Source organism: Hemiscyllium ocellatum, unplaced genomic scaffold (genome assembly GCF_020745735.1).
Source record: "Hemiscyllium ocellatum isolate sHemOce1 unplaced genomic scaffold, sHemOce1.pat.X.cur. scaffold_697_pat_ctg1, whole genome shotgun sequence".
NCBI lineage: Eukaryota > Metazoa > Chordata > Chondrichthyes > Orectolobiformes > Hemiscylliidae > Hemiscyllium > Hemiscyllium ocellatum.
Genome location: NW_026869179.1, coordinates 213,992 through 227,628, shown reverse-complemented (window position 1 = coordinate 227,628; position 13,637 = coordinate 213,992). Strand labels below are relative to the sequence as shown.

At 46.4% G+C, this 13,637-nt stretch overlaps 1 protein-coding gene across 1 annotated transcript in view; it reads right to left on the bottom strand.

The window, feature by feature from the left end:
* Positions 1–13,637, bottom strand: part of LOC132814152 (rap guanine nucleotide exchange factor 4-like) — a 42,257-nt gene that overhangs the window by 20,718 nt on the left and 7,902 nt on the right. Inside the window, exons 4-7 of the mRNA XM_060823396.1 lie at positions 5,225–5,371; positions 3,854–3,960; positions 888–976; positions 642–720 (exon numbers count right to left, since the gene is read on the bottom strand). Coding sequence (XP_060679379.1) covers positions 642–720; positions 888–966 — 158 coding nt within the window. The 5' untranslated portion in view covers positions 967–976; positions 3,854–3,960; positions 5,225–5,371. The remainder of the gene's footprint in view (positions 1–641; positions 721–887; positions 977–3,853; positions 3,961–5,224; positions 5,372–13,637) is intronic.

Sequence of the window (13,637 nt, the reverse complement as noted above, 5' to 3'; positions counted from 1 at the left end):
CCACAGCACCCGCTCCCTCAGCACTGACCCTCCCACAGCACCCGCTCCCTCAGCACTGACCCACCCACAGCACCCGCTCCCTCAGCACTGACCCTCCCACAGCACCCACTCCCTCAGCACTGACCCTCCCTCAGCGCCCACTCCCTCAGCACTGACCCTCCCACAGCGCCCACTCCCTCAGCACTGACCCTCCCACAGCACCCGCTCCCTCAGCACCCACTCCCTCAGCACTGACCCTCCCACAGCACCCGCTCCCTCAGCACTGACCCTCCCTCAGCACCCACTCCCTCAGCACTGACCCTCCCACAGCACCCACTCCCTCAGCACTGACCCTCCCACAGCACCCGCTCCCTCAGCACTGACCCTCCCACAGCACCCACTCCCTCAGCACTGACCCTCCCACAGCACCCGCTCCCTCAGCACTGACCATCCCACAGCTCCCACTCCCTCAGCCCTGACCCTCCCACAGCACCCACTCCCTCAGCACTGACCCTCCCACAGCACCCGCTCCCTCAGCACTGACCCTCCCTCAGCACTGACCCTCCCTCAGCACTGACCCTCCCACAGCGCCCGCTCCCTCAGCACTGACCCTCCCACAGCGCCCGCTCCCCCAGCCCTGACCCTCCCGTGTGAAAGGATATTGGGTGAGCAGGGCTCTGTGGAGCTGGGCTGTTGGCATGAAGATGCTGTGCATCCGGAGGAAATCCCCAAGGAACGAATCTGCTTCGGACAAATTAACGTTAGGCAATTTCCTGTCTCCCTTTCCCTCACGTCTCCCTCACTCCCTCGCCCCCTCTCTCCCCGTCTCCCTGTCCCCTGCCACACGTTCGCGCGATGGGCTACCACAGATGGACAGGGCCAAATGGACTCCTCCTGGCTTGCGCTACCTGTTGGGTTGCAGTAGTTGGTCTCCAAGCTGACGGTGTCCAGCAGATATTCCAGTATCTTCTCCGGAGTCCCGGACATGACCAGGTACCTGGCGCAACGGCAGAGGACAGAGAGGCAGTTCTCATCAACTGGTGCGGGTGCTCTCCTTCCCACCTGTGGGATCTTGCTGTGTGTGCATGCCTGTGAAATCCCCGTTTCCCAGCCCTTGACCCCACACCCTCAGCATCGCAGCCTGAGGGGTCTCTGTCTCTCCCACCCCCACAGGCCGCGAGCTCCAGATTCTCCTCCTCCATCCCCCCCCCCCACCCTCTGGGTGTAAAGCAGACCCCTCACACAGTACCCTCCCAAACCTCCTCCTGCCCCCTCACACCCAATCTACACCCCCTCCTCTCCCAACGCTCCCCCACCCCCTGTCACGGTTCCTCCATCCAGGGATCTTTTTAACACTTTCAGTATCTGGTTGCCCTTTCCCACTTTCTAAAATGCTCCCAATCATCAGGCTTACTGTGCACCTTGGGAACTTTGTAAACCTAGGAACGTTATAAACTTTGGGAACGTTATAAACTTTGAGAATTTGATAAACTTTGCGAGCTTTGCAAACTTTAGGAACTTATCAGCTTTGAGAACTTCATAATACTTGGGAACTTTATAAACTTTGAGAGCTTTATAATCCTTGGGAGTTTTATAAACATTGGGAACTTCATAACATTGGGAAATTTGTAAACTTTAATAACTTCATAAACCTTGGGAATTTAATAAATCTTGAGAACTTTATAAAATTTGAGAACTTTATAAACTTTAGTAACTTTAAAAACGTTGGGCACTTTATAACCTTTGTGAACTCTATAAACTTTGGTAACTTAGTCACCCTTTGGAACTTTATAACTTTGGGAAGGTTATAAACTTTGGGAACTTTATAACTTTGGGAATGTTGTAACTTTGTCGACATTATGACCTTGGGAACTTTATCAACTTTGAAAACTTTACATACTTTGCTCAACTTTATCAACCTTCAGAACTTTGTAAACTTTGGGAGTCTATAAACTTTTTAACTCTTTAAACCTTGGAACATGTATAACCTTGTGAGCTCTTTGAACTTTGGGAACTTTAGAAACCTTGGGACCTTTGTAATTTTGTGAACTTTATAATCCTTGGGAATCTTATAAACATTGGAAACTTCATAACGTTGGGAAATTTGTAAACTTTGATAACTTCATAAACCTTGGGAATTTAATAAACCTTGAGAACTTTATAAACTTTAGTAACTTTTAAAATATTGGGAACTTTATAACCCTGTGAACTCTTAAAAACTTTGGGAACTTTGTCAACCTTCGGAACTTTATAACTTTGGGAAGCTTATAAACTTTGGGAACTTTATAAAACTTGGAAACTTTATAAACCTTGGGAACTTTATAACCCTTTGGGAACTTTATAACTTTGGGAACTTTATAATTTTGGGAACATTGTAACTTTGTGGACGTTATGACCTTGGGAACTTTATCAACTTTGAAAACTTTACCAACTTTCGGAACTTTATAAACTTTGGGAGCTCTATAAACTTTGTTAACACTTTAAACCTTGGAAAATGTATAACCTTGTGAGCTCTATGAACTTTGGGAACTTTGGCAACCTTGGGACTTTTGTAACTTGTGAACTTTATAAACCTTGGGAATTTTATAAACTTTGGTAACTTTATGAATATTGGAAACTTGATAACCTTGTGAACTCTATAAACTTTGATAACTTTATCACCCTTCGGAACTTTATAACTTTGGGAATGTTATAAATCTTGGGAATTATATAACCTTAGGAACTTTGTAACTTTGTGGACTTTATAATCTTGGGAACTTGATAAACTTTGAAGACTTTACAAAGCTTGCTAACTTTATAAACCTTGCTAACTTTATAAACCTTGGTAACTTTATAAACTTTGTGCACTTTATAAATGTTTGCAACTTTATAAACTTTGGGAACTTTATCAACATTGGGAAATTTGCAAACTTTAATAACTTCATGAATCTTAGGAATTTAATTAATCTTGGGAGCTTTATAGACTTGTTAACTGAATAAACTTTGGGAACTTTATAATCCTTGGGAGATTTATAAACAGAGGGATCTTTATAAAGTTGGGAACTTTATAACTTTCAGAACTTTATAAACCTTGAGAATTTTATAAACTTTGGGAACTTTATAGACTTTGGGAACTTCAGAAACTTTGAGATGCTTATAAACCTTGGGATCTTTATAACCTTGGGAAGTTTATAACATTGGGAACTTTGTGAACTTTGATAATCTCATAAACTTTAGGAACTTTGCAAACTTTGACAAATTTATAAATTTTAGGAATTTTACAAACATTAAGAACCACATACAATTTGGGAACTCTGTAACCTTGCTAATTTTACTAAACTTAGAAATGTTATAAACTTTGGGAGCTTTATAAACCTCAAGGACTTTATAAATTTTGTAAACTTTATGAACTTTGGGATCTTTATAACTCTTGGAACTTTATTACACTGGGAACATTGTACACTTTCAGACCCTGATAAACTTTGGGAATTTTATAAACTTTGGTAACTTTATAAACTTTGGGAACTTTATGAACTTTAGTAACTTTATAAACATTGGGATTTTTATAAAGTTTGGGAACTCTATCAACTTTGTAACCTTAAAAACCTTTGGAACTTTGTAATCCTTGGGAACTTTCTAAACGTTGAAAACTTTAGAAATCTTGGGAACGTTATAAAGTTTGGAAATTTTACAATCTTGGGAACGTTATAAACTTTGAGAAGTTTATAAACTTTGGGAACTTTAAAAACCTTGGGAACTTTACAAACTTTTACGCTTAGAGAACTTTATAAACTTTGAGAACTTTACAAACCTTGGGAAAATTATAACTTTATAAACTTTTGTGGTTATAAAGGTGAGGTGTGTGGGCACTGTCCTCACATGTCTGAGGTCTTACCTGGCAGGTGAGCGACCCTGCCCAGGGCTAACGGTTGGTTGGAATTTCTCCAAAACTAGCACATCCTGCCCATGTTCTTTCAGGTGGACTGTGTTTGCCTCCACATCCTGGAGGGGGTTGGGGGGTTGGGGGAGAGAGACAACAGAGGTTCAGTCAATTTCACCTCAACCCCTCACCCTCCCAACCTCTCCCCCCACCCTCCTGCTCCCAGGATGTGGAGGAAGCGTGAGATAGATAGATAGATAGATAGATAGATAGACAGAGAATGAGAGAGAGAGAGAGAGAGAGAAAGAAACACAAACAGGGAGAAGAGAGGGACAGAACAACGCAGAGTGACAGAGAGAGTGAACGAGAAAGTGAGTAAGATGGAGAGAGGTGGGAAGGAAGTGGGAGACACAGAGAGGGAGGGAGACAGTGAGTGAGGGACAAGACAAAGTGAGTGAGTGAGATAGAGAGAGGGAAGGAGTGAAGGGAAAAGTGAGTGAATGAGAAAAAGACAGAAGGGAGGGTGAGACAGTGAGTGAGAGAATGAAGAGAGAAAGGTTGGTGAGAGACAGAACGAGCGAAAAATTGGAAAGAGTGAGGAATTGGAGAGAGATGGAGAGAAAGAGAAAGAAGGATTGAAGAGAGAGAGTGTGTGAAGAATTGGAGAGAGAGAGCAGAATTGGAGAGAGAGTGAGGAATTGGAGAGAGTGACAAATTGAAGAGAGAGAGTGAATGACAAATTGGAAAGAGAGAGTGAAGAATTGGAGAGAGAGAGAGAAAAGAATTGGATAAAGAGAAAGAGGAATTAGAGAGAGAGAGTGAAGAATTGGAGAGAGTGAGGAATTGGAGAGAGGGAGAGAGAGAATAATTGGAGAGAGAGAGAAAAGAATTGGATAAAGAGAAAGAGGAATTAGAGAGAGAGTGAAGAATTGGAGAGAGAGAGACAAGAATTGGAGAGAGAGAATAATTGGAGAGAGAAGAATTAGAGAGACAGAGAGAATGACAAATTGGAGAAAGGGAGAGAAGAATTAGAGAGACGGAAGAATTGAAGAGAGAGTGAGTGAAGAATTGGAGAGAGAGAGTGACAGTGTGCGGAATTGGAGAGAGAGTGAGTGAAGAATTGGAGAGAGAGAGAGTGAAGAATTGGAGAGAGAGTGAGTGAGGAATTGAAGAGAGAGAGGGTGAAGAATTGGAGAGAGAGAGTGAGTGAAGAATTGGAGAGAGAGAGAGAGTGAAGAATTGGAGAGAGAGTGAGTGAGGAATTGAAGAGAGAGAGGGTGAAGAATTGGAGAGAGAGAGTGAGTGAGGAAATGGAGAGATGACAGAGAGGCAGGACAGATGTGAAGACAGGGTGAAGACTTGGGGCCAGAGGTCCCTGTTCCTCACCTTCAGGATGCGTTTGAAGTCTTCCTTATCGACTCGGAGGAAGAGGCAGTGGTCTTCACGAAGGACGATGGTGGCTGCACGCGGAGCGTCATTGACTAATGCCAACTCGCCGAAATCATCTCCCTCCTGGAGGGTGGAGACCACACCCTGTGGAGACCAATCCCAGGTCAGCGTCATCTCCACCCGCCCTTCCCCGCTCACCCCAGACCATCCCATCCAACTCGCGACCTTTCCATCCTCATCCACGTCTGCTCTCAGACAGGAGAGCACAGACTCACCTCCACAGCAAAAACACCATTGGCTCATCGCAGACCCTCACACAGAAATCCACTGTTACAGACTGGAATCTAATCGAGGGGTTCGGGGAGGGGTTTATATACAGAATAACAGATACCCGGGAGGGAGTTACAGACTGGAATATAATCGAGGGGTTCGGGGTGGGGTTTATATACAGAATAACAGATACCCGGGAGGGAGTTACAGACTGGAATATAATCGAGGGGTTCAGGGGGGTTTATATAGAGAATAACAGATACCTCGGGAGGGAGTTACAGACTGGAATCTAATCGAGGGGTTCAGGGTGGGGTTTATATACAGAATAACTGATACCCCGGGAGGGAGTTACAGACTGAAATCTAATCGAGGAGTTCAGGGTGGTTTATGTACACAATAACAGATATCCCGGGAGGGAGTCACAGACTGGAATCTAATCGAGGGCTTCGAGGTGGGGTTTATATACAGAATAACAGATACCCAGGATGGAGTTACAGACTGGAATCTAATCGAGGGGTTCAGGGTGGGGTTTATATACAGAATAACAGATACCCCGGGAGGGAGTTACAGACTGGAATCTAATCGAAGGGTTCGAGGTGGGGTTTATATACAGAATAACAGATACCCTGGGGAGGGAGTTACAGACTGGAATCTAATCGAGGGGTTCAGGGGGGTTTATATACAGAATAACAGATACCCCGGGAGGGAGTTACAGAATGGAATCTAATCGAGGGGTTCGAGGAGGGGTTTATATACAGAATAACAGATACCCAGGATGGAGTTACAGACTGGAATCTAATCGAGGGGTTCAGGGTGGGGTTTATATACAGAATAACAGATACCCCGGGAGGGAGTTACAGACTGGAATCTAATCGAAGGGTTCGAGGTGGGGTTTATATACAGAATAACAGATACCCCGGGAGGGAGTTACAGACTGGAATCTAATCGAGGGGTTCGGGGTGGTTTATATACAGAATAACAGATACCCCGGGAGGGAGATACACACTGGAATTTAATCGAACGGTTCAAGGTGGGGTTTATATGCAGAATAACAGATACCCCGGGAGGGAGTTACAGACTGGAATCTAATCGAGGGGTTCGGGATGGTGTATATACAGAATAACAGCTCCCCGGGAGGGAGTTACAGACTGGAATCTAATCGAGGGGTTCGGGGTGGTTTATATACAGAATAACAGATACCCCGGGAGGGAGTTACGGACTGGAATCTAATCGAGGGGTTCAGGGTGGGGTTTATATACAGAATAACAGATACCCCGGGAGGGAGTTACAGACTGGAATCTAATCGAGGGGCTCGGGGAGGGGTTTATATACAGAATAACAGATACCCCGGGAGGGAGTTACAGACTGGAATCTAATCGAGGGGTTCGAGGAGGGGTTTATATACAGAATAACAGCTCCCCGGGAGGGAGTTACAGACTGGAATCTAATCGAGGGGTTCGGGGAGGGGTTTATATACAGAATAACAGATACCCCGGGAGGGAGTTACAGACTGGAATCTAATCGAGGGGTTCGAGGAGGGGTTTATATACAGAATAACAGCTCCCCGGGAGGGAGTTACAGACTGGAATCTAATCGAGGGGCTCGGGGAGGGGTTTATATACAGAATAACAGATACCCGGGAGGGAGTTACAGACTGGAATCTAATCGAGGGGTTCGAGGAGGGGTTTATATACAGAATAACAGCTCCCCGGGAGGGAGTTACAGACTGGAATCTAATCGAGGGGGTCGGGGTGGGGTTTATGTACAGAATAACAGATACCCCGGGAGGGAGTTACAGACTGGAATCTCATCGAGGGGTTCGGTGTGGGGTTTATATACAGAATAACAGATACCCCGGGAGGGACTTACACACTGGAATCTAATCGAAGGGTTCGAGGTGGGGTTTATATACAGAATAACAGATACCCCGGGAGGGAGTTACAGACTGGAATCTAATCGAGGGGCTCGGGGAGGGGTTTATATACAGAATAACAGCTCCCCGGGGAGGGAGTTACAGACTGGAATCTAATCGAGGGGCTCGGGGAGGGGTTTATATACAGAATAACAGCTCCCCGGGGAGGGAGTTACAGACTGGAATCTAATCGAGGGGTTCAAGGTGGTTTATGTACAGAATAACAGATATCCCGAGAGGGAGTTACAGACTGGAATCTAATCGAGGGGTTCAGGGGTGGTTTATATACAGAATAACAGCTCCCCGGGGATGGAGTTACAGACTGGAATCGAATCGAGGGGTTCGGGGTGGTTTATATACAGAATAACAGATACCCCGGGAGGGAGTTACTGACTGGAATCTAATCGAGGGGTTCAGGGGTGGTTTATATACAGAATAACAGCTCCCCGGGGATGGAGTTACAGACTGGAATCGAATCGAGGGGTTCGGGGTGGTTTATATACAGAATAACAGATACCCGGGAGGGAGTTACAGACTGGAATCTAATCGAGGGGTTCAGGGTGGGGTTTATATACAGAATAACAGCTCCCCGGGAGGGAGTTACAGACTGGAATATAATCGAGGGGTTCGGGGTGGTTTATATACAGAATAACAGATACCCCGGGAGGGACTTACACACTGGAATCTAATCGAGGGGTTCAGGGTGGTTTATATACAGGATAACAGATACCCTGGGGAGGGAGTTACAGACTGGAATCTAATCAAGGGGTTCGAGGAGGGGTTTATATACAGACTAACAGATACCCCGGGAGGGAGTTACAGACTGAAATCTAATCGAGGGGTTCAGGGGGGTTTATATACAGAAAAACAGATACCCCGGGAGGGAGTTACAGACTGGAATCTCATCGAGGTGTTTGGGGAGGGGTTTATATACAGAATAACAGCTCCCAGGGAGGGAGTTACAGACTGGAATCTAATCGAGGGGTTCGGGATGGTTTATATTCAGAATAACAGATACCCCGGGAGGGAGTTACAGTCTGGAATCTAGTTGAGGGGTTCGGGACCGTTTATATACAGGATAACCGCTCCCCGGGAGGGAGTTACAGACTGGAATCTAATCGAGGGGTTCGGGGTGGGGTTTATATACAGAATAACAGATACCCCGGGAGGGAGTTACAGACTGGAATCTAATCGAGGGGTTCGAGGAGGGGTTTATATACAGAATAACAGCTCCCCGGGAGGTAGTTACAGACTGGAATATAATCGAGGGGTTCGGGGTGGTTTATATACAGAATAACAGATACCCCGGGAGGGACTTACACACTGGAATCTAATCGAAGGGTTCGAGGTGGGGTTTATATACAGAATAACAGATACCCCGGGAGGGAGTTACAGCCTGGAATTTAATCGAGGGGTTCGGGGTGGTTTATATACAGAATAACAGCTCCCCGGGAGGGAGTTACAGACTGGAATCTAATCGAGGGGTTCGGGGTGGTTTATATACAGAATAACAGATACCCCGGGAGGGTGTTACAGACTGGAATATAATCGAGGGGTTCAGGGGGGTCTATATACAGAATAACAGATACTCAGGGAGGGAGTTACAGACTGGAATCTAATCGAGGGGTTCAGGGTGGTTTATATACAGAATAACAGATGCCCCGGGAGGGAGTTACAGACTGGAATCTAATCGAGGGGTTCGGGGTGGGGTTTAAATACAGAATAACAGCTCCCCGAGGAGGGAGTTACAGACTGGAATCTAATCGAGGGGTTCAGGGTGGTTTATGTACAGAATAACAGATATCCCGGGAGGGAGTTACAGACTGGAATCTAATCGAGGGGTTCAGGGTGGGGTTTATATACAGAATAACAGATACCCCGGGAGGGAGTTACAGACTGGAATCTAATCGAGGGGTTCAGGGTGGTTTATGTACACAATAACAGATATCCTGGGAGGGAGTTACAGACTGGAATCTAATCGAGGGCTTCGAGGTGTGGTTTATATACAGAATAACAGATACCCGGGAGGGAGTTACAGACTGGAACCTCATCGAGGGGTTCGGGGTGGGGTTTATATACAGAATAACAGATACCCCGGGAGGGAGTTACTGACTGGAATCTAATCGAGGGGTTCAGGGGTGGTTTATATACAGAATAACAGCTCCCCGGGGATGGAGTTACAGACTGGAATCTAATCGAGGGGTTCGGGGTGGTTTATATACAGAATAACAGATACCCCGGGAGGGAGTTACAGACTGGAATCTAATCGAGGGGTTCGGGGTGGGGTTTATATACAGAATAACAGATACCCCGGGAGGGAGTTACAGACTGGAATCTAATCGAGGGGTTCGGGGAGGGGTTTATATACAGAATAACAGATACCCCGGGAGGGAGTTACAGACTGGAATCTAATCGAGGGGTTCGGGGTGGGGTTTATATACAGAATCACAGATACCACGGGAGGGAGTTACAGACTGGAATCTAATCGAGGGGTTCGGGGTGGGGTTTATATACAGAATAACAGATACCCCGGGAGGGAGTTACAGACTGGAATCTAATCGAGGGGTTCAGGGTGGTTTATATACAGAATAACAGATACCCGGGAGGGAGTTACAGACTGGAATCTAATCGAAGGGTTCGGGGTGGGGTTTATATACAGAATAACAGATACCCCGGGAGGGAGTTACAGACTGGAATCTAATCGAGGGGTTCGGGGTGGGGTTTATATACAGAATAACAGATACCCGGGAGGGAGTTACAGACTGGAATCTCATCGAGGGGTTCGGGGTGGGGTTTATATACAGAATAACAGATACCCCGGGAGGGACTTACACACTGGAATCTAATCGAAGGGTTCGGGGTGGGGTTTATATACAGAATAACAGATAGCCCGGGAGGGAGTTACAGACTGGAATCTAATCGAGGGGTTCGAGGTGGTTTATATACAGAATAACAGATACCCCGGGAGGGAGTTACAGACTGGAATCTAATCGAGGGGTTCGGGGTGGTTTATATACAGAATAATAGATACCCGGGAGGGAGTTACAGACTGGAATCTAATCGAGGGGTTCGGGGTGGGGTTTATATACAGAATAACAGATACCCCGGGAGGGAGTTACAGACTGGAATCTAATCGAGGGGTTCGGGGTGGGGTTTATATACAGAATAACAGATACACGGGAGGGAGTTACAGACAGGAATCTAATCGAGGGGCTCGGGGAGGGTTTATATACAGAAAAACAGATACCCCGGGAGGGAGTTACAGACTGGAATCTAATCGAGGGGTTCGGGGAGGGGTTTATATACAGAATAACAGATACCACGGGAGGGAGTTACAGACTGGAATCTAATCGAGGGGTTCGGGGTGGGGTTTATATACAGAATAACAGATACCCCGGGAGGGAGTTACAGACTGGAATCTAATCGAGGGGTTCGGGGTGGGGTTTATATACAGAATAACAGATACACGGGAGGGAGTTACAGACAGGAATCTCATCGAGGGGCTCGGGGAGGGTTTATATACAGAATAACAGATACACGGGAGGGAGTTACAGACTGGAATCTAATCGAGGGGCTCGGGGAGGGTTTATATACAGAATAACAGATACCCGGGAGGGAGTTACAGACTGGAATCTAATCGAGGGGCTCGGGGAGGGTTTATATACAGAATAACAGATACCCCGGGAGGGAGTTACAGACTGGAATCTAATCGAGGGGTTCGAGGTGGTTTATATACAGAATAACAGATACCCCGGGAGGGAGTTACAGACTGGAATCTAATCGAGGGGTTCGGGGTGGTTTATATACAGAATAATAGATACCCGGGAGGGAGTTACAGACTGGAATCTAATCGAGGCGTTCGGGGTAGGGTTTATATACAGAATAACAGATACCCCGGGAGGGAGTTACAGACTGGAATCTAATCGAGGGGTTCGGGGTGGGGTTTATATACAGAATAACAGATACCCCGGGAGGGAGTTACAGACTGGAATCTAATGGAGGGGTTTGGGGTGGGGATTATATACAGAATAACAGCTCCCCGTGAGGGAGTTACAGACTGGAATCTAATCGAGGGGTTCGGGGTGGGTTTATATCCAGAATAACAGATACCCCGGGAGGGAGTTACAGACTGGAATCTAAACGAGGGGTTCGGGGTGGGGTTTATATACAGAATAACAGATACCCGGGAGGGAGTTACAGACAGGAATCTAATCGAGGGGCTCGGGGAGGGTTTATATACAGAATAACAGATACCCTGGGGAGGGAGTTACAGACTGGAATCTAATCGAGGGGTTCGAGGTGGTTTATATACAGAATAACAGACACCCGGGAGGGAGTTACAGGCTGGAATCTAATCGAGGGGTTCGGGGTGGGGTTTATATACAGAATAACAGATACCCCGGGAGGGAGTTACAGACTGGAATCTAATCGAGGGGTTCGAGGTGGTTTATATACAGAATAACAGACACCCAGGAGGGAGTTACAGACTGGAATCTAATCGAGGGGTTCGGGGTGGGGTTTATATACAGAATAACAGATACCCCGGGAGGGAGTTACAGACTGGAATCTAATCGAGGGGTTCGGCGTGGGGTTTATATACAGAATAACAGATACCCCGGGGAGGGAGTTACAGACTGGAATCTAATCAAGGGGTTCGGGGTGGGGTTTATATACAGAATAACAGATACCCCGGGAGGGAGTTACAGACTGGAATCTAATCGAGGGGTTCGGGGTGGGGTTTATATACAGAATAACAGATACCGGGAGGGAGTTACAGACTGGAATCTAATCGAGGGGTTCGGCGTGGGGTTTATATACAGAATAACAGATACCCCGGGGAGGGAGTTACAGACTGGAATCTAATCAAGGGGTTCGGGGTGGGGTTTATATACAGAATAACAGATACCCCGGGAGGGAGTTACAGACTGGAATCTAATCGAGGGGTTCGGGGTGGTTTATATACAGAATAATAGATACCCGGGAGGGAGTTACAGACTGGAATCTAATCGAGGCGTTCGGGGTGGGGTTTATATACAGAATAACAGATACCCCGGGAGGGAGTTACAGACTGGAATCTAATCGAGGGGTTCGGGGAGGGGTTTATATACAGAATAACAGATACCACGGGAGGGAGTTACAGACTGGAATCTAATCGAGGGGTTCGGGGTGGGGTTTATATACAGAATAACAGATACCCCGGGAGGGAGTTACAGACTGGAATCTAATCGAGGGGTTCGGGATGGTTTATATTCAGAATAACAGATACCCCGGGAGGGAGTTACAGTCTGGTATCTAGTTGTGGGGTTCGGGACGGTTTATATACAGGATAACAGATACCCCGGGAGGGAGTTACAGACTGGAATCTAATCGAGGGGTTCGGGGTGGGGTTTATATACAGAATAACAGATACCCCGGGAGGGAGTTACAGACTGGAATCTAATCGAGGGGTTTGAGATGGTTTATATACAGAATAACAGATACCCCGGGAGGGAGTTACAGACTGGAATCTAATCGAGGGGTTCAGGGGTGGTTTATATACAGAATAACAGATACCCCAGGAGGGAGTTACAGACTGGAATCTAATCGAGTGGTTCAGGGGTGGTTTATATACAGAATAACAGATACACGGGAGGGAGTTACAGACAGGAATCTAATCGAGGGGCTCGGGGAGGGTTTATATACAGAATAACAGATACCCCGGGGAGGGAGTTACAGACTGGAATCTAATCGAGGGGTTCGAGGTGGTTTATATACAGAATGACAGATACCCTGGGGAGGGAGTTACACCTGGAATCTAATCGAGGGGTTCGAGGTGGTTTATATACAGAATAACAGACACCCGGGAGGGAGTTACAAACTGGAATCTAATCGAGGGGTTCGCGGTGGTTTATATACAGAATAACAGATACCTGGAAGGGAGTTACAGACTGGAATCTAATCGAGGGGTTCAGGGTGGGGTTTATATACAGAATAACAGATACCCTGGGAGGGTGTTACAGACTGGAATATAATCGAGGGGTTCAGGGTGGGGTTTATATACAGAATAACAGATACCCCGGGAGGGAGTTACAGACTGAAATCTAATCGAGGGGTTCGGGGTGGTTTATATACAGAATAACAGATACCCCGGGAGGGATTTACAGACTGGAATCGAATTGAGGGGTTCGAGGTGGTTTATATACAGAATAACAGATACCCGGGAAGGAGTTACAGACTGGAATCTAATCG